The sequence below is a fragment of the Ascaphus truei genome, chromosome 13 (genome assembly GCF_040206685.1).
Source record: "Ascaphus truei isolate aAscTru1 chromosome 13, aAscTru1.hap1, whole genome shotgun sequence".
Taxonomy (NCBI): Eukaryota; Metazoa; Chordata; class Amphibia; order Anura; family Ascaphidae; genus Ascaphus; species Ascaphus truei.
Genome location: NC_134495.1, coordinates 25,475,783 through 25,503,518, shown reverse-complemented (window position 1 = coordinate 25,503,518; position 27,736 = coordinate 25,475,783). Strand labels below are relative to the sequence as shown.

The following is a 27,736-nucleotide window of genomic DNA, read 5'->3' as shown; positions in this document are numbered from 1 at the left end:
TTTACATGGAACCCTTATAAGCAAATGCTCTGCTGTTCACAGCGCTTTTAAGCACATCATGGGATTAGATGCAAAGCCAGTCAAACCACTTACAGACATGTTTCAACCTTAACAGGTCTCATTAGTATAAGGTTGGTTGTACTGGCGTTGCAACTTTCAAGCCTAGGTAGGTTTACCATATACATTTTAAGTTATGGTGGGTGAAAGTGGAGTTTTTTGTCGCCTTTTTCACCCACCATAACTTAAAATGTGTGTGCATGCGTGTATATATATCAAATCATAAATGAGCAGCGCGGATTGCTGCTTTAAAGGTGGAGAAATAAAAAAAAACAATGTTTTGTAAAGAATATAACAATCTCATGGTCTTCCTTAAAGAAATGTAACCAGCCTAAAAGCAAAGATGTAGCTGTTTTTAGTGTTTTTTTGTTGTTTCCTGAAATGTCAGCTCACCATGTTTAAAAACAAACTTTCAAAATGAGAAAAGTACTTCTAGGTGTTGGATTTTTAAGGAAGAAAGCATCAATTGCCCATAATTAACCCCTTAAACATGTCGCTGTTCTAGGATGGACTGCCACTGTAACCCATCCACTACCACACGGGACAAATGTATGAGTCCTTCAGCTTGGTGTAGCGGCAACAATAGTCTGAGCCAATCAGAGTGTTCCGTTCCTACAAGCTCCACACTCACAGCAGTGAGCTTTGCTGAAAGCAGCATTCTGATTGGTTGATGTGTAACCCATAATCCTTTGTTTCACCACAGCCTCCTCAGTGCCTGAAAGCCTTGATGATGAGCGGGTGGAACCCTCCACCAGGCAATCGCAAAATGCACGGAGACCTCATGTACATGAATGTCATAACAATGGAAGACCACCACATCAACATCACAGCTTCCAACAGGGGAGTTTATATTAATCAGTGAGTACTGGAAGGCATCTATCATTGGTCACCCAACGGCCTGGTTTCTGTCAACAGACAAGAGGCCATGTACTGTATAAAGGCCAGTGTGCAGCAAATACTCCATTGGAAGACCATGCATTAAAAATACAGTTTTTAGGAGGACACAAGTGGTAATAGACTTGTGTCATGGGGAACATTTCTCTCCTTGTGGGGTGGCTGGCATAAAGGTGTGTCCTAAAATGGGTTTTATGCTGTTAAAATGTACTAAGCTGTTTCCGCTACTCTTATCCCACCATATCCTTATCAGAGAGCCAATGAGGGAGGGGAAAAGCAGAGGGTTGCCTGTGCAAACTACTGTTTAGCACAGTGACATCGCACAGAAAGCAGTAGCAAGAGGACGTCAAACCCCACCAAGTCTCTGCTCCAAATGTTTACATGCTAACTTAATTACTATTATTTTAAATACTTATCAGATTTCTGGGGGGTGGGGTTGCTGGGGGGAATGCAGATGGGTTGTAGGGTGTGATACCTTATGGGGACCAACACTCAGATTCTCATGAAATTGAATTAAAGTGTAAAAGAGCTCCAATTACCCAGGTTTAACCCCTGTAAACATGTCACTGCCGTGTTCCAAAGTCAGTGTCATTGTTTTCAGTGTCTGTGCCGCTCCTTCAGCCCCTGCTTCTGTGTTAGGGGGACTTTAATGGCAGTATCATTCAATATATTTCCAGCGGGGTATTCTAGTTTCCTTTGTTTGACTTTGTGTGTGCATTCAAGGTCAACCGCAGAAGTATTCAATCCCAAACCAGCTTCGCCAAGCCACTTGAGCCACAGTCTCGTGGAGCTGTTGAATCAGGTCAGCCCAGCTTTCAAGAAGAACTTCTCATTGCTGCAGAAGAAGAGGTAAGAACCACAGCAAGCACACATGTGTCCGTGTGTCCAGGCAAACATGCTAATGCCATGATACATGCACAATATGCCCAATATGGACATTTTTAGAGAGGCAATTCAAGCACGCAATATTTTTTTTGCTTTTAACATAGAATTGAAGCCGGGCGTCTCCAGACCTGAACCCCATTAACTTCAGCTCCAGAGACCCCCTGCTTCCGGAGATACTTATCTCCATAGCGGAGCTGGTAGTCACTGCTCGGCTAGGTGGGTTCACATAATGGCGGAGTTTTAAAGCTCCCGTGCCTTGCGGGCCAATAGGAAGCTGTGACATCAGGTGCGGCTTTTAATTGGCCCACATGACGTTGGAGCTTTCAACTTGGCCGAGGTACCAGCATCCCCTCTGGAGGTCTGTATCTTGGGAAGCAGGAGCTCCCCGGAGCTGAAATGAATGGGGTTCAGCTATGGAGAACCCCTGCTTCAAGCCTATGTAAAATAAAAATGGCTTGGATTGCTCCTTTCATTTGAACCGGACTGAAATCTGAAATCCTTTTTTTGAGTGCAGGAAAGGTGACTTTATATTAATTAGGGAAGGCCGGTGTAGTCTACTGAAGACGTAAACCACTCATGCCTAAAAGCTCATATCTTCATTAGTTTTAATGTCTGTGTTATCCCTATAAGCTCCCTGACCCCTATGGCAATGACCCCCTGTGACTTCCTTTCATTGCTGGATTGTGACATCCACACAACTTCTCATTTTGAAAAACATTAGCAAAAGAACACTTTGTACCTATTGAAACAGAGCCAACCGCACAGCAAACACAGGTTTCCCCCTCTCTACCTTCCACGGACAGGGTCCATCGTCACCCGCTGGAGAGGATAGCGACGCCCTATCAGGTTTACAGCTGGGTCGCTCCCAGCACCAACCACATCATTGACTGCGTGAGAGCGGAGGATGCATACAACTCGCGCCTGGGCTATGAAGAGCACATCCCAGGACAGGTACAACAATATACTGGGGATATCTGCTTACACAGAAAGGGGGATTTGTATGGCTCTGGGTAGAGATGGGCGAATCGCTGCTGTTACCCCCAGTTTAAATGCACTCTGATTCATTGTTGGGTACAACCCACGGACGCATTTGTAGAATCCGCCAACGGATTGCTGATTTCCGCTGACTGCATTCTGCAAACGCGTCCACGGGTTGCGTAATCCGTGGAATGCGTTGGTAACAATAATAAAAAAAATCGGCAAAACGCAAGTCGCAATTTTTGAGAGGGATGCGCTGAAATCCGCGAACCAAATTCTCTCAAAAAATTCACCCATCTCTAACTATGGGTCTCCACCTTTCTGTTCATGAGTATATAGTATAAATACCGCCCCCGAAAGGTCTGGGTACCCTACTACATTGATGCTAACGGATGCAGTCCACAGCTGCCTTGTTAAATAGCTCTATATGGTGACCCAACATACAAAGCATTTCTAATTGCCATGCTATCTTTAGTAGAGCTGTGCGAACTTGTCCGAATTCACTTCGCCTGCAGTAAGACCTGACAAAACGTTTGATAACCAAAGCAAATGTTGACATTTTGAGCAGCGAGAAGGATATACCCTGAAATATGGGTTGGGGGGGACAGAGAGATCCAATTGAGCACATTTGCATATCTAAATAAGCTTATTTCTACCCGTCTCTCATTCTCTCCAAACCTTTATTTTTTACTTGGCACATTTAAAAAAAAAAATTTAATTGTTAGATTTATTCAAAGATTGACAGAAAAGGAAAATGTCGCCAGGTTTGCTCACTTAAGTAAAACGTTTGCACACTTGTAATCTTTAGGTTGGGACCTCATATGTAATAACATAAGGAAACCTCACCAATTATTAGCAATTTAACACCCCTTTCATTTAGAGCCTGCGGCCCATTAAAATCACACCTTTCTTACTGTATTTCTACATTCTATTTCACATGCGGCATACAGCTGCCACGCTTGCTATATAATTAGCTTTGTAATATATCTTAGTTGTATGTATATATCTTTATTTATATAGCGCCATCTATGTACATAGCACTTCGCAGCAGTAATAATAGAACACACAGTGGGAATTAGTGCTTCAGACATAACAGTAACAATAAGAAAGGCAGTCGCTGCCCTGAAGAGCTTACAATCTATGTAGTAAGTAGGGAGAATTTACAGGGATAGTAGGAGCATCGTTTGGTAAGTGCGTCTGCAAGGGGTCAAGGTGAAGGGGCAAGGTCACACCTTAATTTAAAGAGGGGTTCATCAGTTGCATATAATGACCAGAAGGTTAACCCGAAACTGCAGGTACTTTCCTTACTATAATCCCTTACTTCCCCCCCGTGAGATTTCCAGATTATCTGCCTTCTGAAATAAAAATACTATGTGGTTAATAAATAAATAACATCAACGTTGGCTTGGTTGTCCCTTTGCCCCTTGGTTGTCTATCCCTTTGGGAGCAAGAGATGCAAAAGCTTCAACTCTGAAAGTTGTTGTGCTAGATATTACACAAACATTATACAGTACATCAAGTCATTTGTGTACAGACAATGGTCGCGTATCGACGTGTCCGGTCCAGAGATGGGGCGAATCCGCCCAGATCCATTTACCCGGATATTCGCTGATGTTACCCCCCCAAAATCCGTTTGGCGGTGTAAAATCCGCAAGCGGATTTGGGCGGTGTAAAATCCGTGCGGATTCATCAGAAACCCCCATTTGATACAACCTGTGGATGGATTTGTAGAATCCAATCCGCGGATTCAGCAATCCGTTCGCGGATTCTTGGATTGATCCGCTGAAATCCGCGCACCAAGGGAACCGGCTGATCCGCTGCGGATCCAAATTCATCTAAAAAAATTCGCCCATCTCTAGTCCAGTCCCCTTAATTTCATTAGAGTAAGACAGAGATCACGCAGAATAAGTTCACAGAAAAGCTCCTTTTTAGTTCGAAACAGATTTGCTTGGTACTGCACATCAGGGAAACGAGTGGAGGTTTCTACTGGTTCACAAACTGAGGACTAGAAAGGTAGATCTAGAGAAGAAACGGAGGGGAAAAAACTGGACAGAGACAGCGCTGTAAAGTCGCTGTCAGCTCTAAGAAGTATACTTGTCAAATGTCGCACACCTCACTTAGTGGAGTCTTATTACTGTATGCGGTCAGAATTAGCCCACGAAAGTGCTCCAATTCATCTTGGTCTCCAAACCCCAACTCTTACGCTCTGCCTTCAGCAGAATTCCATTCCTGTAGTATCTTGTTGCTCATCTAAGTGACATGAAAGGAGCACTGAGGAATATGACTCTTATGAGATGTTCTGCTGAAGGGTTAAACCAATTAACCGTCCGCAATGTTCATCTTTCCTTTTGAAGACCAGAGACTGGAATGAAGAGTTGCAGACCACGAGAGAGCTGCCACGTGCGCTTCCCACGGATCAGCTCCTGCGAGAACGAGCCAACTTCAAGGTAATGATGTCATGTGTAAGAATACAAGAAACAGACATTACTTTCTTAAGTAGTAACAAAGGAGGAAGAGGGACCAGGTGGTACAAGTAATATATAACCAAGGAAGAACCCAGAGAGGTTGGCAAGCTTGTAACATATCAACTACTTGTTGGTCTAATAATAGGTATCATACCTACTCCCTCTCCCTCCTTTGTTGCTACATGAAAGGACCAACACGGCGACCCTCCCTTCTTGGATCACTTTCTTAACGCATTTGACAGCCATGTTAGTAAATGTATCATTATCATAGCACAAAATCTACCAGGAGACATCAATGCAGATCTTCAGAATGGGTCCAGTTAGCAATTCTGGGGAGGGTACTTGTAAAAATAATTGCTCATTCAATGACTGGATGAAGTAATATAAAGAAGTGTGAGGAAATTAAATTGAGACTGTCGGAGGCTGAAGGAGGATGTGAGCGTAGTCTGAAGGAAGTACAGATTAAGCCTTCTCTATGACAGGAAAAAGGATGGGGCTACTTCAGGGATGGAAAGGATGTGTATGAAGGCAGAGGGGGTTCTGCCAGTAGATCTAGTAGATCTAGGAGATTTGGTCGTGGCCATTTTGACGCGACTAAATCTTCACCCAGTGTTTAGCCACTACTCCCCTCGCCACACAGACCTCCCCCAAATGGCTGCTTCGCCGCCAGGGTAAATTCTTAACCTTACCCTAAAAATCCCTAATTAGATCCCCTAATACTAACGCCAACCCTTACCCCCTTACCCTAACCCCCTTGTATCGTGGTAACAGATCGTTATCGTGTTAAAAACTATAAGTGACTAGCAATAAGGTATTATGTATGGGTTTTCCATTTGTGGCATGGTTATGTTAGGCAATAGTTGATCTTTAGCTGAGCTGTATTGTGCTATTCTTATATCGTGAACCCCCAGGTGCCTGAGACCATTATCTTTTTTATGTGCCCATAAAGTGAAAGTAAAATAAAGATGGAGTCGTCCAATAGGAAGCCACAATGTCATACTCCGCTTCCTACAGGCTCATAGGAGTGACGCTTCAATGATGGCCATATTGGTTTTGCAAAGGCAACCACCAACAATGGCACATAAGAGGGTCAATATTTCAGTTACCAATTGGTTCCCAAACCGAATAATAATGGGGTTCAGCTGGGGGAGACCCAGTTCCAATTCTGCAAAAATAATTAAGAGGAATTACTGCTTTAATATATTGCAAATCAAAAAAATATACTCGCCCTGCACTCCCAATGATAAGTAGTTTTATGATGAACTTGATTTTCAGTGATGTAGAGGATCTTCGGACAGGATCACATTTAAAACACTCACAATTGCAAACTTTTAGTTGAAAAAAGAAGGCAATCGCCCACTTGCTTGAACAAGGTCCTTAGACCATTTATTAAATGTACAGGAGACCAAAAGACGTTACTGTTATATTTAATAAATGGTCTGAGGACCTTTTTCAAGTAAGTGTGCGATTATCTTTTTCCAAAGTTTCCCTTAATATATTACCAAACAGACAAGTGACCATAATTGGCCAACCATTGGCCAGATGGTAGACTAGTTCATGACCTGCATACCCACATTGTACCTGTGTCCGTACATTGCATATTCTTCACCGCCCTGCTCCATTGACCACCTTTGTAGATCAACTCTGATTTCGTTGGGGCATCCACCAGAGGGGCCACTGCAGTAATTGATGGCAACGTTATGGCGATCAACCCCGGGGAAGACACCAAAATGCAGATGTTTATCTGGAACAATATCTTCTTTAGCTTCGGCTTTGATGTGAGGGACCATTACAAGGACCTGGGGGGAGATCATGCAGCACATATCGCGGCCAGTCATGACTTGAAAGGGGTGCAGGCCTACAGCGACCTGGACATCGAGGAGCTTTATGTCTTGGGCACCGTGGTCCTCGATTACAGAGGATACAGAGTAACTGCTCAGTCTATCATCCCGGGGATTTTGGACCGTAAAGAAGACCAGAGTGTGGTCTACGGTTCAATCGACTTTGGCAAAACTGTTTCGTCGAGTACAAAATATCTCACCTTGCTCCAGAAAGCCTCCAAACCATTAAAAGTTCTGAGACACACCGTCCTGAATGAGAAGGATGAGGAAGTGATGCTGTGCTCCTCAGTAGAGTGCAAAGGGATTGTGGGTAATGATGGACGCCATTACATACTGGATCTCCTACGCACCTTCCCCCCCGACCTAAACTTCCTCCCATTGAACGAAGAGGACATACCCAAGGACTGTTGCAACCTTCGATTCCCTAAAACCTATCGCCACAAGCTGTGCAGCCTACGCCCGGAACTGATAGACTGCTTTGTCCAACACAAGTAAGTCTGTTATTTCAAAGCACTTTATTGTACAGCTTTTTAAAACGAATTCCTAAAAGCCCACCTTGAGTTTGAGGCACACACGCTTCAGAGCTTATTGAAGTCAATAGGCTTAGCGAGGCTTTATTCCCCCAAGTGAACTGATGCTAAAAAAAAGATATACATTACTGTAGGGCAGGAGTGGTATTGCAGTGTAATGAATACCCCCTACAGCAGGAGTGGCCAACCATACAGCTCAGGTTTTCAGGATATCATTGCTTCAGCACAGGTCATTCTGACTGAGCCACTGATTGAGCCACTTGTGCTGAAGCAGGGGTATCCTGAAAACCTGACCTGTTGGTGGCCCTCGAGGACTGGATTTGGCCCACTTCTGCAGTAGGGGGTATTCATTACACTGCACTAGATCACACGGAGACTCTCCTTTGAAGTCAGAGTGTTCCATCGCAATAGTGTCCCAATTCCTGTAATGAACACATATTAATGTATCGTGATACTTTGTATCCATTTTGTCTGCTTTTGTGACTCCTACATCATTGCTTGTCATGGTAATAGGCAGTGTTCGACAAACCTATACATTTGCACGCCCCGGGCGAGTGGATTTAACATCGTGGCGAGCTCCTATTGGCCCAAGCAGCACACGTGTGGTACTAGGTGGCGAGTAGATTTTTTTGTTCAGCGAGTAGATTTTTTGGTGATTTGTCGACCACTGGTAATAGGTAATAGGAGGAATTACCCCGATACACCTATTATAAGGAAATGCATCACCGGATTAAAGTGATAATATTTGTCTTGACTCTGTGCCCAGGACATACTGGAAAACGAGAGGTAACTCTCAATGTATTACTTCCTGGTAAAATATTTTATAAATAAATATAACCTATTTTGAAAGTGACTTCCACTCTCTAAAGCAGATTATTATCACTCTTATTTGTATTTTTTTTTTTTTCACTAGCCGTTTTTAATTTGATTTTCATATTTATTTGAAAAGGCCCACAGCCTGCAGCTGAGTGTTTACATGGCAAGTCCTGCTGTTTATTTTCGCTTTTTCCACTAGGCAGCACAGAGCTGTTTTCCATAAAAACCACAAAGGATCCTATGAGAAACAAATGACCTCTCAATCTTTATGTAAGGTCTACTAACATCAGGGGGATTACCAGCCATATTCATTTAGGTTCTTTGTTTATTTTTTAGGAGTAAACTCGCTTGATTCCTAACCCATTACCAATGTATTCTCAAATGTGTATGTATAGCACTTTGAATCCAGACAGTTTTTAATCAATAACAAAGAGTAAAATAGATATTCAATAGATGTATTTGTCCTGGAGACAACAAGTTCTTTTGTAAACAGAGACCTTTATTTCACTCATAAATATAGTTTATATATGAAATACCAAGACTAGTGTCAGACCGGGTACCCTGCATAACCGGCCATATTTTACCTACCCGGAAATTCCCCGGCCCCGGCCCAGGGCGCTGGAACCCAGTGACGGCTACTTCAGCAGAGGAGGACAGCAACTGGCGGCGGATGGAGAAAAGGTGGATGTCGGCCAGCAGAGGACAGCAGCGGGCAGTGACGGGAGAGAAGGACGGCCGCCTGCAGAGGACGGCTGCGGGCGGTGGAGGGAGAGTAAAATGGGTGGTGGTGGGAGAAGAGGACCATGTGAGTGGAGCAGGAGGGGCACAAGAGGACAGCCGGGGAGGAGCTGCGCTGTAGCAGCGGCAGACACGGGAAGTCAGAAGACTTCCGGGTTGGACCGCTGGGGCGTGCTCCTCCCCAGATGTCCTCCTGTGCCGCTCCTGTTCCGCTCACATGGTCCTCTTCTCTCACCGTCACCTGCTGCCATCCTCCTCTCCCTCCACCGCCTGCGATCGTCCTCCTCTCCCTCAGCTGCCAGCAGCTGTCCTCTTCCGCCACTTCCGAAACCTAAAATACCCGGCTGGGTAATTTTTATTTTTTCCCGGGTACCCGGTGTTTTTAAGGACTTGGTACATCACTAATCAAGACCTTTATTGAGATGTGGAGGAGACAGTGGAGCCTATACTAGTAGCTCCGAAGTGTGTCATTCCGCATCCAAAGTAAGTACGAACCGGCAGTTTTTGGCTGTTAAAATGTGCCGTTTGTCACTTTTTTTAGAAGCGGTTTAGAAGAAGCGATTTGCAATAGAGAATAGGCTTTTCTCTCACATTTCATTCCACTAGTTCTGTACATGTCAAACCGCTCGGTTTGGCACTGACAACGTCAGAGCTACTAGAATAAGTCCCTATGTATGCCTATTGGTACATAAAGTGTCACTATATGCTAATTCCATGGAACTCTCTCTGGTTTTGTGTTACTATAGGAAAGTGATGTAGATAAACCTGCTGACTTGCAAAACATTAAAACCCCCAGAGTGCATTGCAGGGCCATCTGTACTGGATGACTGGCAGCTGGATAGAAGATTCCATGCCAGACTTCTATGTGATGTAGAAATGTGGTCCCATGAGGCCCTTTCTGAGTCGCAAACAAAGCCGAGGCTGTGCCAGAGTTGGCATACGATTTGCCAAGCGTTCGGTCAATGTGAATTGCAATTTCATTTAATAGGCTAATGGATAAGAACAAAAGAATGGCCCATGGTGCTCTCGGTGCATGTCATTACCCAGAATCCCTGGATGCAGTGGAAGCACTCTGCTAAGAGATAATGGGGAAAGACAGGTTGCAGATCTGTCTGAGATGCACGAATGCACCACAAGTACCGAAAAATACTGTAAATTGGCTTAATTCTCTGACTATAAATGAAGCACGTGCCGCGTTTCCCTCACTGTCTGGCAACATCGCGCTGAAACCTTACTAACTTGGTGACATTATTAGCCGTGTGATGGTCGGCGAAACGTTTTGCAGGGGGAACGGACGTTGGATAAAAACACGTACAGGTTTGCGAACGCATATTGGACCGCGACCCACGTCCCTCTCTAATCTGATGTCTTATCTCCACAGGTACAGCCAGTTTATGAACCTGGTGATGGACAGGACTGAAAGCAAAAAAGTGCCGCGGGAAGACGGGGGCGCCACTGATGACCTCACGAATGATGGTGGGTGTTTGACGCCTTTTGTATTTGCAAAGAGTCGGGAGCAACCGAGAGAGAGAGGTTGAAATTTCCTTCCGAGGAAGCTTTGATAGAGAACGCCTTAACTGGATCGCCATGGCTCGGTGTCCCACTGTCCCGGGAAAGGGGTTTCAATTGCAATCGTATCGGTTGACTCCAACGCACCCCGACCTCTAGCGACGTGCAGATTTTTTGTCATAATTCAAATTCCCTACGTTGAAACATGAATAAATTAATTTAACCATGCCATTTTTGTTTTTTTCGAAATTGGAGAATATTCGAAAATTTGCAACAAAAAAAAGAAATAGAAAAACGGGATAATTGTCGCACATTCAAAAATGTTATACTAAAAGAAAAACAAATTAGAAAAATATTTAACGAGTAGAGAATATTAGACAGGCGTTAGGGGAAATATTTTGCTAAAAATTCAAGAATTTTTGAAACGGCCATGGACCCCTATAAACTTATAGTACAATTCCAACGTGCGGGGAAACTGTTTCAGCCGAGGAGAATCCTGCTTGTGCAGCCAACACAACAGAGACAAACAATGTCTTCACAGTGCAGGTCTCCTCTAAGACGGAGATACAAAGTAGAGGTCTACTCACAGATTCATAATGAAGTTCTCCATTTAGTGTGACAGCCAAGAACTGTGGAATACTAACATTTCAGGTCCCATATGGACCGTTCATCAGATAAAAGTTCCATATGGGACCTGACATTGTGTTATTCCACTGCTCTTGGCTGTCACATTAAATGGAGAAATTCATTATGAACTTGTGAGTAGAGCTCTGCTTGGTATCTCTGTCTTAGAGGAGACCTGCGCTTTGAAGGAATTGTTTCCCTATAAGCATATGCCAGCCATATTACTCAGCTTTTCAGCACGGCCTGGGTTAAAGAAGTGCACAGCCAGTAACCCATCTCACAGACGGCTGTTTCAACATTTTGGGTCTCAGTGTCAGGTTGGATGTTGGCTGTGCAACGGGAAGCTGGTATGTGGGTATAACCAGACATTAAAAAAAAGTAATGGCGGGTAAAAAAAAGTGTCAAAAACCCTTCGCCGTTAAAAAATGTAAAAGCAGTGAGCATAAACCAGATCAACTTCCAAGTGAATCTTTTTTGCTATTTCTTTCTTCATTTATGTCATCTTTTATCAATATTTTCTGATGTCTACCATGGTTCCTCCCTTTTCTTTTATAATGCGGTATAAGAATTCTGCAGAATTGCCTTTCAATCGTTTCTTATGTTGGGAGTTTATAAAGTGTTGGACAGTTACCACTGGCATACTGAACAGCGATGTGTTTGGAGAGCTTGACTTCAACCGATGTGTCTGTTCCCCAGGAGACCAAAAGGAGAAGGGAGTGGACGTTATTCGAGAAGTGTGTCATGAAATTGGCTCCGTCAATGGCTTTATTTTTGATATCCGTTTTAATCCAGATGTTTGCTCATCGGGTAAGCCCCTTTCGGATGGCGGTCATACAAGACATCTGGTTTGTTACAACCTTTTGGATCAATCCTTTATCCAGCATGAGGTGCCATAAGTAATTATATTTGTTTCCTTTCAGCGCTGACAATGAACGCAGCACTGTGCATAGATTTTGCAGCCGCCAATGAGTTACCTGCCCCATAGAGCTTACAATCTAATTTTTCTGAGATTAAAGCAGCAGACTCCTCTTTAGTACGGTGGGGTCATCCTGAGTTGAAAAGTACTATTTGCAGATCTAGGGACCCCCTGATTCCCGAGATACTTAACAGTGAAGGTACAAGTGTTACTGATTTTCATAGGAGATTAAAATGGCCGTCCAAGAGGTAGCCGCAACCAATAATATTGGTCTGCGATTTGGCAGCCATTTTGTTTCCCCTGATGGCGATTTTAAACCCAGTAACTCCACCGGTATCTCTGGAATCAATGGAGCTGAAAATAGCATGGTTCAGACCCTTGCTGCTTTCAAGTGACTTGCCCAAGGACCCCTCTTCAAAAGCAGTGACATTGGGCTCTGAGCTACAGCTATAATTATACATGGAACAGTGATGGCTCCCACCTGTGACAAGGACCGCTTACTGTGAGATAAATCACTAAGCAATGCGCATGGGATAATATGACGGAGTTACTTTAAAATAGTTCTTCCCTGGAAGGCTTGAGGAAGCTTGAAACGGCCTCTCGTAGTGGGTGAGGGTGGAGGTGAATACCGTAGAGGAGTTAAAAATTAAAGGGAGAGGTGTAAAGAAACATTTTAATATGGGACAAAGTCAAAGATGAAACCACCTCGGTGCCATAGGTCCTTCTTGGATATGCGTGCGTGGATAAAGGTATATACAGTATGTTGTGTGGGCACAAGTTTCTGCCCTTCAGACCATACAGGCTAATTCCTGTATACCTGATACCTGAGGCACAAGGGGATAATGGCACACTGAAGGTCAAAAGGACAAGTCTTTGACATTGAAACTGCTTCCGCCTACTTCAAAGACAGTGATGTTTTTATTTATATGGATATCCAATATTAACCCCATGAAATGGCTTCTGACCAAATGTAGACCCCTATGAATTGACGTCAGATAAGAGACACTTTTCCTGTTAGATCCTTGACGTTGTTTCAAATGGAAGTCGTCGTGGCATAAAGCCCAATATTATTTGTAGAGATTGGAAATAACCTATTATTTTTCTCCCCTTTGTGTAGTCATAAGATTTCCCGAGTCAGAAAAAGAGGCCAACCAATTGCAGAAGCGCTTGCTGAGAGAAGCCGCCACGTTCCTCGTGACCGTACAAATCCCTCATTTTGTAAGTTCCTATGTATGCATGCATATCTTTATTTGTATTGCGCCATCCATGTACATGGCGCTTCACAGCAGTAACACACGTGACATAATAATATCACATCATGGGAATACGCGCTTCAGACATGAGTAACAATAGGAAAGGGTGTCCCTGTCCCGAAGAGCTTACAATCTAAATGTCATCTACAGCAGGACACTGTGTCATAATATACACCTGTGAGCCCTGGGGCAAATCTTTTGTTAGCACGGATTCAAACCCCACTGATGTAACAATGATAAACACTTGGGCGCGGGCATGGTCAGCGCTTAGGCGCTGACACATGCTGAGCCCCACTCACGCTCAGCAGTGAGCCCCTGCAGCCGCATGAGAGCAGCTTTAGCAGGGGCTCGTGCACGCTTCCGCAGGCGTGCGGAAACGTAGCTGACAAGTCAATTTTAGTTTCGGCGCTCACGGGAGCGCAGGGCCGGGCACGTGAGCGGTTCGCCCAATGAGTGCGAACCAGCTCTGTGACATCACTGGCCCGCCCCCCGGACACGCCCACGGACGGCGCGTGAACTAAGGCCAGGGAAAGCGGGTGCTTTCCCTCAGCGCGCCTCCGCACGGCTAAAGTCACTATGGACTTAGTCTTAGACATGTACACGGATACACAAAGACCCACACATGCCCTGGTATATACAGTACTGCTGAAATTGGAAGCGTGGGCTCTCATGATCTTTTAACCAATGTTCAAAGTGTGTTGGCACTAGGAGAGATGACGTAAACTTACTTTTTATTTTCACTCCTACTACTTTTTTTAAAATTCGATTTACCAACTGACTACTCGCCTCATTTTACAGATGAATTGATTTCTGGTAGAAAGCCGCTCTCCCCGGGAAACGTACATCTTTCTGCTTCACTCTTTATTTACTCTTTGTAAATCACAGTCCACCCGATTTTACCCCGATGTTTAATAAGCGTTGATGCGAAGAAATGTAAATCGGAGACTCTCTGGGGATCGCTCTATAAACATGTTCTGCAGCGTAGTGAAGGGGTAACTCTAATAAAGTAAGACCCCACGGCCAGGTAACACGTTTTGGTATGGCGAAGTGATTAAAATAAAAATGCTGCAGCGCTTCCAACTTTAGTGATCAGGGCAGTTTTTAGAACATCACCACCATGTCCTTTTATAATAAAGAAATATTGAACATTTCTGGAAGGTATCACAATGATTACTAAAGGTCATTTGTGAAGAAATTAACTCTTGTTTTTGGCCACGCTCAATGACACTGCAGAATAAACCTATAAAGAAACCGCTTGAGCAAACACCCTTTGCAGTGTTAGTTCTCTTGCTGTGAAGGATTATAATACGTATCCCCTGTTCGCTAACATCATTTTTTTTTTCTTGTGGCGGTCAGATGAAAAGGTGTTTGGATCATATCATTGTTCCCTTGGATGGGAAAACACTGACTGAGGCCCTGCACACTCACGGGATCAATATCCGATACCTAGGAGCTATCTCCGAGATGATTGAGCAGTCTGAGGAACGTCAATCGTTGGATCATCTCTATGTAAGGACAGCACTGTTTTGTACTTAAAGCGGCAATCCATGTAGGGTGACGTGTGGCTTTCATCCAGCTGTGATATAACAAGGGCTGAAGATGATTATATATATAATTTTAGTATACCATGCAGGATTCGAACCCATGACCCTTCATACACTAGTAGCGATTCTTTACCTGATACACCATAGGATTGGTGTGATGGCATTGACTCTATTATCATACTTAACTTCTACTGCACAGTACTGAATCACAGTACTGTGCAGTAGAAGTTAAGTTTCATGCTACTAGTGTATAAAGGGTCATGGATCCGATTCTTGCATGGTATGCTAAAATTGGAGATGTTCGTCGCGCATGTGGACAGAGCCTGATGAAGCAGGGAGAGAGCTGTAGATGCCGGGTGAGTCCTCGCGCAGCTGCCATTTCGCAATCCCGGTTATAACACGGTCTCGTTATGTGGACCCCGAGCACCGTGTTATAACGGGGTTCGGCTGTATATCCTGTTTCTTTTCCATTTCTAAACTAGCAAGTCAAGAAAATCAGTGGTGGGACACCTAGGTCTCTACTCAACATGCTGTGAAGCCACTTGTCCATGTTGAGGATGTTCAGATTATTTGAGCTCCAAGCTTCCCTAGCATGGAGAAATGGAGAATAAGCTTTACACCATGGTGACTAAGGATCACAGCCTTTCAATAAAAAGGGTATGACACCAGGAAGCTTCAGGGTTACCAGAGAGACCGTATTTACCAATTGTATTCTCATCCGCAGAGAATCGTCATCATGGAAATTGTCACGCGCTCAACCAAGCTAATTCTGCGCAGTTATCTTCAGGTAAGGCATTATATGGAAAATACCTGTACAGATAGACTTGCATGGGACACTAATCCGAACATTGCCTGTCTATGTAGCATACAGCGTGCCTCTGTTCAGTGGTTAAAGTGCTAGGGCAAGTCACTGCTACTTTTTTTTCACAACTTGTGTAGAACATGGGATCTATTTTTGAAAGAATAGCATCCAAACAAGTTATATCAGTGTGTTTAAAATAAAACAGATTTTAACTGTATAATAGTAGAATAATGCAGAAACTTTGGGGTAGATTCCCTAACCTCCTGTACGAGGTAAGGCTCTGCCCTTGACATGAATGATAGTTAATGGGGAATCAGAGGCTTGTGAATCTATCTCTGTGAATCCCTGTTAATATGAGAGAGAAACTGGCATGCCCAAGGTCACGTGAGAAGATAAGTGAGAGTGGGGTTCAAGGGATACAAAATCCTGAGTGGGTGTTAGTACGGCTAAAGGACGGGTCAGATCCCTAAATGAGCAGATAAGAAAATGTAAAAAATGAAGCAGCACTCCAAAATATAGTCAATAAAATACATTTATTAATCACATAAAAAAATCCTGAGGAAGATCCTGAAGGGTTGAAACGTTGAATATTTATTATGTGAGTAATACATATATTTTGTTACTTGCTATATTTTGGAGTGGCGCTGCATTTTTATTTTTCCACCTATCCTTACAAGGTCAAATGAGGCAAACACTGTCTCCTGTGACTTGGTTATGGGTACATGTACCCTGAAATGTACCTAATTTTAAGTACATTATAAGAACAAAATGCACAGCATTAGTTACTGGTAATACAATTTTGATACAAAGGTAACGACTAGACAACATACATATTTTTTCCCCCAGTATATTGATTAGGGGACATTGGGGAAAATTCATCAAGAGCTGATACTGGTTAGTGCACCTGATTTTGGTGTTAACTCATGTTGACTTGAATGGGAGTCAAGACTAGATCGGGAATGGAAGTTCATGAATCTGCCCCAATGTGAAGGCCTGGTTTCTTAGCTTATTAAACGCTTGAGTGAGACACAGACATACACTAAATAGTATCATATGACATATAAGTATGTATGGTATAATAGAATGTGTGTATATGAATGTCAGCGTGTAGCTTGAAGGTAGTGAGCATGGGTTCTGGCATATAGAGGTTGGAAGATGAGCCATCTTCTCAAGTTCATTCCCACCACGGTAACATCTTCTCCTTGTTGTCCCTTGTGATGTCAGGGAGCAGAGATGTCGGCCTTGTCATCCGCGGTCAGCCACTTTCTTAACTGCTTCCTGAGTTCGTACCCCAACCCAGTGGCTCATCTGCCTCCGGATGAGCTGCTCTCTCGCAGAAAGAAGGGCAAGAGGAAGGCCAGGCCACTGGAGAATGGAGACAGCACAGCCTGGGCCAGTATGACCCCCGCCGACCTGTGGAAACAGATTCACCAAACGGCCAGAGACAGCTTTGATTTCACACTCCCGTGGTAAGATTCTTCACAGTCACTTGGTGGCCCCGGAGAAAACTGGGGTCTGGTCAGAATGGTAGACCAAGAAGACTTTGAAGTGGAGTTGAAAGTGATAGGATGGACGTAAACACTATGAGATACATAAAATGTTAGTGACCGGTGTACTGAGATACTTGCCTCTCCCTTCTTCTCCCTCTCTCTCCCCTCCATCTCCCACTCTCTCCCTCCCCGCTCTCTCCTCTCCCTCCCCGCTCTCTCCTCTCCCTCCCCGCTCTCCCTCCCCGCTCTCTCCTCTCCCTCCCACCCTCTCTTGCCTCTCCCTCCCATCTACCTCACCCCTCTCTTCCTCCCTCTCTTTCCCTCCCTTCTCACCCTTTCTCTCCCCTCTCTCTCTGTCTCGCCCCCTCTCTCTCTCTCTGCCCTCTCTTTCTCCCCTCTCTCCCCCCCCCTCCCCTCTCCCTCCCCACCCTCTTCTCTTTCCATGCACTGTGTTTTAGTGATTCCATGGAGCAGCTCATTGAGAAGTTTAACCTGCAGAAAGTGTCCCTTCTGCGGGAGTTTTGTATGACGACAGGAATACAGGTAATGATGATCTCACAACCCAATCTGAACACTGTATGCAGTGAAATTAGTCTTACCTGTTACATTCATGGTCCAGATGAAAGGTTTAGTGGTATAGGCGCTCAAGCGCCGAATCCATGTCAAATATTTTCATAATAATCAAAGGCACAGGATATGGGGCTAATAATAATGAATGGTGAGTCAGAAAACAACTCCCAGGTGGTGTGGAGTCCTTAAAGAGACAAATGTAACCCTGATGGGAAAGAGTAAGGGGGTACAATCCCACTCTTCAATACCTCATTGGGATAGTCCCAGAACCACTATTGAACCACATGAGTTGATCGATTGCAAATATACTCACATATCTAAAGTGCCTCTATCCAGTGCCTTTGGTAAAGCGTGCTGCTAATAGTGGAATGAAGATCAGCACGATTGGGAATGTAGCGCACAGCCAGGAGAGTGGGTCAAAATATTATATCAAAAATAGCTTTATTGGTCCATTAAAAACGGAGGTGTAACAGCCCTCCTACATGTTTCGTGCATGTTGCACTTTATCCTTGATAAAATCAGAGTCCTATGTATTACTTCTAACTCCTAAAACCGGCGACATGACCCACTTGGTCTTCTTCAGGTCCTTTTGCACGAATACAACTTTGAAAGTCGGCACAAGCCAGCTCTGACCGAGGAGGATATTCTTAACATGTTTCCAGTGGTGAAACACATTAACGTTAAGGCTAAAGAGGCCAATCAACTGCTTAACACCGCGCAGATCAGCATCCAGCAAGGTAGGAGCACGGTAGATAACATCATATGTGTGGTTGACTGTTCTCGTAGCCGTATTCCGGAGAAGTGTAGATTCATTGCAGGTTGCGATCCCTTTTTAACCCTTTGTGTGTCCGAGGGGTCCTTGGCACCAGAGTGCCATAGCCCCTCCGGCACATAGCGATCGCAGCGTTACTGAGGACGCAAATGGAAGAGGCCAGATTGCATTCAGCGCTCCACCGAAACACAATGCGATCTTCCAGTAGAAAAAACGGGCTGAAAACCCATGAAGTAGCCAGGCTGTTGAAGTGGCCTGAACCCTGCGGTGTGGTTGTCTGTCTTAAAGTACAGGTTGTCCTTGCTATCCAACGTTTCACTTTACAACGAATGGCATGCTTTACAATGCGTCACTTTGGGGCATTTTTCGAAGCTGGAATGCGTTATCCGACGCCTGAATGTGTTATCCAACGCTGACCGCCACTGGTTAACCTGGGACTCACTTTACAACGGTTTCACTATCCAACGCTACTTCCAGAACGGATTCTGTTGGATAACCGAGGACTGCCTCTACTGCATTGCTAAACGGGTGACAGAAGAGCACCTTAGATTGACCAGCACTAGTGAACCAAAAAGGTAGCCATAAAAGTGACACCCCATGGGAAGATGCTGACATTCTACAAGTGGGCCATACGATTATCTACAGCCATTAGAAATAGAGCCCACACACCACTTTTCGCTCACTATCTGGCGATGATTTGGCTGAAAGTTCACTCACTTGTCAACATAAGCCCTCGGGGGCTTGGGAAAACATTTTGCAGGGAACTGAATTTTGGTGGGAAAACGCATAAAATGTAGCAAATGCGTTCTGGACAGTTTTGCACGTTTCTAATATATCGTAATTTCTGCACCGAAATGGACATTGAATTCTACGTTCGTTCTGTGATATTCTGAGTTCTACTGGACTATGTTATCTGGAGGAAGAATCTCACGCTACTTCTGTAGTTCACTTTGGTCCATTGCGGTATTAACCCTTAGATTACCCTACAATGCTTGCTGAGCATCATGAAGGCCGCGCCATGCGATTGATGCTCATTTTCTTGGGCGTCACCATCACATCGCTGGAGTTCGGTCACGACACCAGGCGAGCACATGGTAGCAATCCTGGAAGGTCTTTTGTCATCTAAAGGGTTTATAGGGTTAGTGTACTGTAAACTATTAGGTGTTAATAGCGTCTGTGAAACACAATGTTCGTGCAAGTTACAAGGGTGAATTAAAACTGAAGCAGAAATCCAGTGAGGTTCTGGTCTTAAGGGCTCTGAATAGCTTCCCGTCTCCGACTACCAGGATTCCCATATTACAAATGTAGCAGACGTCATTTCTCCACTAACGCTGCTGCATTATTTAAAGCAGTAATACAGGTTTTATTTGTATTTATTTTTATTATTACAGGATTGAAGCAGGGGGTTTCCGGAGCTGAGCCCCATTCATTTCAGCTCTGGGGACCCCCTGCTTCCGGAGATGCTTATCCCCGTAGGGGTTACCGGTATCTCTGGAGTACAAATGTCCCGGTCACTCGAGCCAATAGGAAGACGCAAGGGATGATGTCACAGCTTCCTATTGGCCCTTCTGATGCGGGACATTTAAACGCCGCCATTTCGTTAGGCACAAAATTCCCTGGTTCATGGATACCGGCACCACCTATGGAGGTAAGTATCTCGGGAAGCAGGGGGTCCCCGGAGCTGAAATGAACGCAATTCAGCTCAGATGACCCCCTGATTTAATTCTGTAATGAAATGAAAAAATATTATATAAACAAATGGATACCGCATTGCCTGATATAATGGTAAACAGATAATGATCCTGTCGGGTGCTAATGGAATGAGGGAATACACAATGAGTGAAGATAGCCCCCTTTGGGCTCTAGTATACTCATGCTTATGTATACTAGGGATCTAAGGGATCTAGGGTCCTAAGATCCATGTATATTTTTGACATCTATAGATTTATTCACTAACTGTGTACATAAATCTATAACATGTTATGAATATGACATTTTCACTCATTGTGTATATGAATGGGCATCTAGCACATCAGCATCAATTAGGTTTGATTTCTTGTTTGTTTCCTTGTTATCACAATAAACTTAATTCATTATTAGTGGAGGAAAGAGTGCTTGTTCAACAGGGATTCTTTCTCTTTATGTATGAAATTAAAAAAACACAATAAATGAAACCTGTATTGCTGCTTAAACAGTAGCGCTGTTGAAAACAATGGTCAAGGAGATGAGCTACTGTATGCTTTTACTTAAGTTATTATGTGCATTATTTCATATTCACAGGGAACGTCATCTGGTCACAGGGGGGCGTCTGTTTAAATACCCGAGTTAATTTACTTCCCTATATTAGGAATTCTCTGCTATTTTCCCATACTATAGAATACTAATCTTGCAGAGCGAATGAGACGACTCTCCCTTTTTATCCCGCAGGTAACCTAAATCAAGGGGTCGTTCTGTTAACCGAGGCATTGGTCCAATTTAACAGTGCTTACGGCGCTGTACATCCTGAGATTGCTGCGTGTTTGCGTCTGCTCGCCAGGGTCAAGTTCGTTTTGGGGGACATAGCGGAGGTGAGAGACATCGCGGCAGGACGTCCTGGGCCAAAAGTTAACTTATAGCCGTGGCTTGTGTACATTAACTGGGTCTGATCGACACAGGAATAGTATGTGGTTTTTTACTGTTAAAATGTCCATGGTGGACAAATGCTTGGAGGGTGGGGGGAGGTCACAGTCTTTATCTAATGTCTTTCACTGATGAGACGTTCAGTACTTGAAGGGAGGTGAGTAGTCCAACAGTACTCCAAGCCACAAGCAAATTGTTATTTTTGTTTGCAGAGTAATTACAATGCCATTGTTAGTCAAACAGACTACTTGCACAGGTAATTGCATCTTTCTAAGCAAGCCAATGACTCTGATAGGCTGTATAAATGACCTTTCCAGTGCCCTTAAGTGGTACCAGTTACAGAGCAACCGGCCCAGTCCAAACAGAAGTGAAGTCACCTCCACTTCCGTGTCCGGCATCCAGGGCCTGGGCGAAGTCATGTGATCACTCGTGGACTGGCCACGTGTCACAAAAGTGCCGGCACTGTAAAGGTTAACCTATTATATAGCCTGTCTCTTTAAGTAGTAGTGTAGTTTTGTGTCACAATTAATTAATAACCCCTGGAGTAACAAGAGAGGGAGTAGGACCAAGTGGTTGATATGTTACAAGTTTTTGACCCCTCTGGGTGGGTTTCCCGATGATAAACCCAGAGAGGTTAAAAAGCGTGTAGCAGATCAACTATTTGTTGGTCCAATAGCAGGTATCATACCACCTACTCCCTTCTTTGTTAATACATGGAAGAAAGGATCAGCACGGCTACTCACCCTTCTCTACCTAATAACTCCTGTTTTCTGTAAACATCCGCATTTGTTATATGTCGTTAAAGTGAATAGATTTGTAATATTACCGAATTCGTACGTATCTACATATCTACGTATCTACAGGCGCTGGATAATCAACAGAAAGCTGTGATAATGACCGAGAGGACACTGGGATGTGACCATCCAAACGCCATTCAGGATTATGTATGTATCACAGGTCACTGGCTAAACCCTACATCAGTCAGATGGTACACATGGTCCATTATAATGATGGCCGTAGGTCATGCCCAGGAGTTGGTTTGAAGAGATTTCATTGGGAATGGCCTAATTCTGGGGAAGCAGAGAGTCTTAAAGGCTTATTAAGCTTCCAGAGACTGTAATGTTAAAAGGGCAGTCCTTCTTAGGAGCAAAGTGTACTAATGCCAGGGACATGTTTCAGGGGTTACTCCCTCCTAGCAGCAAAGTGTCCTAATGCCAGGGACATGTTTAAGGAGTCAGTCCCTCCTAGCAGCAAAGTGTCCTAATACCAGTGACATGTTTAAGGGGTTAGTCCCTCCTAGCAGCAAAGTGTCCTAATGACAGTGACATGTTTAAGGGGCCACATCTGGGGGATGCTTTATTTTAAAGTTATATAAATATGGGATGCTGCCGTTTGCCTGCCACTGTGTTCAAAAAGATTTTGCACAGGCAAGCCCACCCTTCCTCCCCCCCCCCCAATCTATCCCCCTACTCTTCTCTTCCTGGCTTCCTAATAAGAAGAGAGTGGGCCAAGGGTAAAGAAAACACTTGATTGACAACTTCCCATTCATTCAGAAGATATGCGACCATTTTCGTGGGACTCACCTTTAAATGTCATCGCGCATGCGCAATGCAAGAATTACTACGCGATACTTTGCAATGTATTCTTCGCACATTAGGATGGAGTTGCAGAGGTAAATGGTCCTGTACCAATATACAATATTTCTCATATAGGATGGGCCTCCTTCACTTAGGAGCCATCATGTTATTCATTTCACCGCCGTTATTACAAGCGAATCAGCTCTCAGGCCTTCGTAAATAAATCCCTTGTGTGGTTACATATCTCCATGGTTCTGGGAAGGTCTCACACACCACAGAGAATCAAACTCCCAGAGGCATCAGTCAGGCACATAATACTGTTGAGTACGCAGGGGTAATCCCTCCTAGGACCGAAGTTAACTAATTCCAGGGACCTGTTTGCGGGATCATTTTATAAAGTGAGACTTGGGGAGGGTGGGATTGCCTCTGGCTGATCCCTTGTGTGAGATGACCCTGTGTGATCAGCAAGAGCTTAAACAGCCAGAGTCCCCCCTCCCTACCTCCCCTTATCTTTGCTGGCTCCCTGATAAGGACAGGGGGGGGGAGGTGGAATAAGGGGAAAGAAAACACATCCCATTCAGAGGCCCTGAGAAATGTATGTATAGCCATATATGTATATAGCACTTCGCAGTAGTAATACACGACATAATATAACACGACAGGCGAGTACATGGGATTGCAGCTTTAATTTAAATGATGGCAGAACAACGTATTTCTTTGCCATATTGAGATGGCAATCCAAGCCCGACAAGTTTTTGTTTTAAAAATTATTATTTTTACAGAGGATTGAAGCTGGGGGTCTCCGGAGCTGAACCCCGTTAATTTCAGCTCTGGGGACCCCCTGCTTCCAGAGATACTTACCTCCGTAGTAGGCGCCGGTACCTCTCGCGCCCTGCGGGCCAATAGGAAGTAGTGACGTCATCGGTGCAGCTTCCCATTGGCCACGTGATGCGGGAGCTTTAAAAAGCAGAGGGATACCGGCACCTACTACGAAGGTAAGTATCTCTGGAAGCAGGGGGTCCCCAGAGCTGAAATTAATGGGGTTCAGCCCCGGAGACCCCTGCTTCAATCCTCTGTTGGAGAAAAAAAACTCCACTGGCCTGGATTGCTCCTTTTAATTGGCAGTGAAACAGCCTCGCAGTTTCTGCTGGGTCACAAATTACTTTGAATCTTGGTCTACAGGAGGATGAACTCCCTAGGTATGTCTCAACCAAGTGAATTTTGTTGTTTGTTTCATTAGGTCCTCCTTGCTCTGTACTGTTTTGCCAGTGCACAGCTGCCAGTCGCCTTAAAACTGCTATATCGGGCTCGCTACTTAATGCTGCTCATAGCAGGAGAAGACCATCCCACCATGGCTACCTTAGATGTAAGTGAATCCTGTTGGTGCATCACAAGGACGGTCTATGTCAGGGGTGCCCAACTCCAGTCCTCAAGAGCCACCAACAGGTCTGGTTTTAAGGATATCCCTGCTTCAGCACAGGTTGTTGACTGAGTCATTGACGGAGCCACCTGTGAAGCAGGGATATCCCTAATACCTGGCCTGTTGGTGGCCCTTGAGGACTGGAGTTGTCCACTCCTGGTCCATATGCTCTGTATTATTGTTAATCTTTTGGGTATGGTAGTTGTAATACGGAACATTTACTAACTGGGTACTCAAGATCTGTGAAAGAAACATGAAGAAATTGCAATAAGGGACCACTTACAGGAAACCTCACATGCCTAAAAACAAACAATGACATTTTTACCAATAGGTTACAATTCCCATTTATTTTGCCGAACGGAGCAGCATGTTTCACCATATATATATATCGTATTTCCTCGATTCTAAGACGCACCTTTTTTCACATTTTAACATGTGTGAAATCAGGATGCGTCTTGGAATCGATGTCTTTGGAAAAACGAGGCTGCAAGGGGGCGCTGCTGGAGTACCGGCCAGGCGTAAAGCCGGAGCTGCCACAACAGGGAGGGCTGCTGGGTTACCGGCAGCTGGTGGAGGGAGGAGGTGGTGGTGGGGGAAAGAAGCAGGGGAAGGTTGCAGAAGAAGGTGGAGCAGCTGTCCCGGGAGCTGGGCATACTCAGGAACGAGCTTTCTACAGCTTCCCAAGGACAGACTGAAACTGGTACACCAGGCATACAAAGATATTGGGCTATGGAGCGAGGGACAACCAGTTGTTAGGAAAAGTTCTCGTTTGCTACAAGGCTCAGATCAATGAATTTCCCTTCATGCCAGAGCCTCAGCAATGCTACTGAACTTGAAGTGGTTACACCAGCAGATAGTTGACTTACCCTAATATTTTCTCATCCCGACAGAGTAACATTGGCGTGGTTCTCCAAGCTGTCCTTGAATGTGATTTGTCCATGAGGTTTCTTGAAAAAGCTTTGGCGACCAACATCAAGTATCACGGAAACAAATCGCTGGAAGTTGCACTAAGGTAACCTATCGGATGTTCCATTTCTAGGTTGTACCCGTACATGTTACCACCAGCTTTTTAGTATTGTGCAACAGTAATTACGTGCAGAAGATCATATCTCAAGGATACAAAATTGGTCTTTCCTGTCGAAAGGGTAATTCAATTATGGACATGAATTCCAGTATGGCAGGAACAGGAATCCATAAATTGTTTTTAGTTCGGAGGGGGCCAGCAGAGCATTGCTTTGCAGTATTAGACCGATATAATAAGGTCTTTACCAAAGCCTGGTTGTAAGCAAAACACTTGATAGGACATCTTGGGGGACTTGTTTTTAGTCATTCTATACTCTTGTCATTGTAGGTGCATTGTACAATAGGTTGTGATAGCTTTCTAATGGCGCAATCCCATGTAGCCAGCCCAAAAAAACCTTTTGAAGGAATGCAACCATCTAATTGGCATTCTTCAACTAATCTATCCGTAGCTGCTTTCATTTCTCTGGAAATTAATTCTAATTGCCTTTTTAGAAGCCTCTGAACAGGGAAGTCTTTGTCCAAGTGTTTTGTTTGCCTCTTGCCCACCCTGTCCTTATCAGAGAGGCAATAAAGATAAGGGGAGGGTGAGAGAGGGAGGCCCTGCCTTTGCACTCTCTTGTTGAACACACAGTGACATGAAACAGGTTTACATACCATACAATCGCGCATTGTAAAATTGTTCTGTGTATCCACAAAAAAAATTGTTCTTGCAGCTAAGAAACACAATTTCAACCATTTGCTTATATTATTCCTATTTTAGAACCAAGATGGAATTCAAAGCTGTGTCTTCACCGGATATGTTTTGTTGACCTTGCCATGGAACAGTTGTAGGCACCTCAGGATATTAATTCATATGCCGTGAAGCCCCTTCCCTGTGCCAGGGAAAACTGTAGTTCCATTCATATGAATGGAGCTCATCCCTTCTCTGGCACTGGAATGACACTTTGCAGCATCTTGAATAAGCAGCTTAGATGGAATCCATATGCCTTCCTTAGAGCTTGGCCCACCCTACTTTCTGTATCCGTGTATGCTACTGATGTAATACTACAGTATTAGTATTGTTTTCACACCCCCATTGTACTAATCGGTGGAATATGATGGCAAACAATTTCTTCTAGGTGCAGGTCTCCTCTAAGACGGAGATACAAAGCAGAGGTCTACTCACAGGTTCATAATGAAGTTCTCCATTTAATGTGACTGCCAAGAACAGTGAAAAGACAACGTTTCAGGTCCCATATGGACCTTTCATCAGATGATGATTGTTTGTCTCTGTTGTGTTGTCTGAAGCGGTTTCCCTATACTTTAGAATTGGAATATGTTGGTGGCATTATAAACAAACGATAACCCTAATGCTAAGAATTATTTCAATTAACTACAGTATGTAACAGTGAGTTCTGCTGCAGATAAATCGGCCTCTTCACTTGATGCCCAAGAAGGAATTTTAGTATTTCAAAAGGTTACGGAAACAGAGTAAAGGGGAAGAATGTTCCCAGCAGCTGACACAACAATGTTAGAACTTCGACCCCAAAGGTTTTGTGTTACCTGTGTTTTGCTTAATGCAGCTGGTCAGATTTGTGACCTTCTCAGTGAAGGTCAAATGCCGTTATCTAACCCTACCATGCATTTTATAATGAAGTTATCCAGCAGTTTTCTGGTGGGAGAAATAATTATTATTAAAAAACCCTAAATGTTATATGCCATTGGCATTTTCATCATTAGGATTTTAAACCCCGTTACTGCCAGAGGTCTCTGCAATGCTTGGTGGGTCCTGCACCCCTCTGAGCTCCAGTTTGTTAATTTGTTATATCTTCTTTCAAAGAACACACATAAAAAATGGGTAATGTCGGATCATTAGGTGATCAGTTGGCTCTTCTTCTCTCACGTAGCCATCATTTGATAACCCTGGTGTACACAAGCAAAGCAGAGTTCAGATCAGCTATGCAGCATGAAAAGGAAACCTATACTATTTACAAAGCATTGGTGAGTACGGCACTTTGTGTTTAGCTTAACTAGTTAATTCTAATGCACTTTGAGTAGAGTAAACTGTGTGTGTGTGTGTGTGAGTGTGTGTGTGTCTCTCTGTCTGTCCAGAATGGTCTAATTATCAGCACCAGACAAAGTATATGCAAAAATAGAGGGTGTTTATTGACCCATAGCACCCTGTGTGTTGGGCTCCTGTGTGTTATGGGTCAATAAACACGCTCTATTTTTGCATATATTTTGTCTGGTGCAGATAATTAGACCATTCTGGTCTTTTCTTTAATTGTATATATTTTCTATCTAGCACAGACACCCTCTGTAGGACATTTAACACTTAGATAATATGCATTTAGGAAATGGCTGCACACTATCTATCTATCTATCTATCTATCTATCTATCTATCTATCTATCTATCTATCTATCTATCTATCT

The 27,736-nt window shown here is 44.0% G+C and overlaps 1 protein-coding gene across 1 annotated transcript in view; it reads left to right on the top strand.

Moving 5' to 3' along the window:
• Window positions 1–27,736, top strand: part of LOC142465071 (clustered mitochondria protein homolog) — a 49,663-nt gene that overhangs the window by 14,994 nt on the left and 6,933 nt on the right. Inside the window, exons 6-23 of the mRNA XM_075568968.1 lie at window positions 761–915; window positions 1,675–1,800; window positions 2,640–2,787; window positions 5,169–5,261; window positions 6,917–7,611; window positions 10,586–10,680; window positions 12,034–12,144; window positions 13,371–13,471; window positions 14,863–15,015; window positions 15,775–15,837; window positions 17,077–17,321; window positions 17,801–17,885; window positions 18,496–18,649; window positions 21,112–21,251; window positions 22,167–22,247; window positions 24,121–24,246; window positions 25,191–25,312; window positions 27,210–27,303. Of these exons, the coding sequence (XP_075425083.1) occupies window positions 761–915; window positions 1,675–1,800; window positions 2,640–2,787; window positions 5,169–5,261; window positions 6,917–7,611; window positions 10,586–10,680; window positions 12,034–12,144; window positions 13,371–13,471; window positions 14,863–15,015; window positions 15,775–15,837; window positions 17,077–17,321; window positions 17,801–17,885; window positions 18,496–18,649; window positions 21,112–21,251; window positions 22,167–22,247; window positions 24,121–24,246; window positions 25,191–25,312; window positions 27,210–27,303 (2,787 nt within the window). The remainder of the gene's footprint in view (window positions 1–760; window positions 916–1,674; window positions 1,801–2,639; window positions 2,788–5,168; window positions 5,262–6,916; window positions 7,612–10,585; window positions 10,681–12,033; window positions 12,145–13,370; window positions 13,472–14,862; window positions 15,016–15,774; window positions 15,838–17,076; window positions 17,322–17,800; window positions 17,886–18,495; window positions 18,650–21,111; window positions 21,252–22,166; window positions 22,248–24,120; window positions 24,247–25,190; window positions 25,313–27,209; window positions 27,304–27,736) is intronic.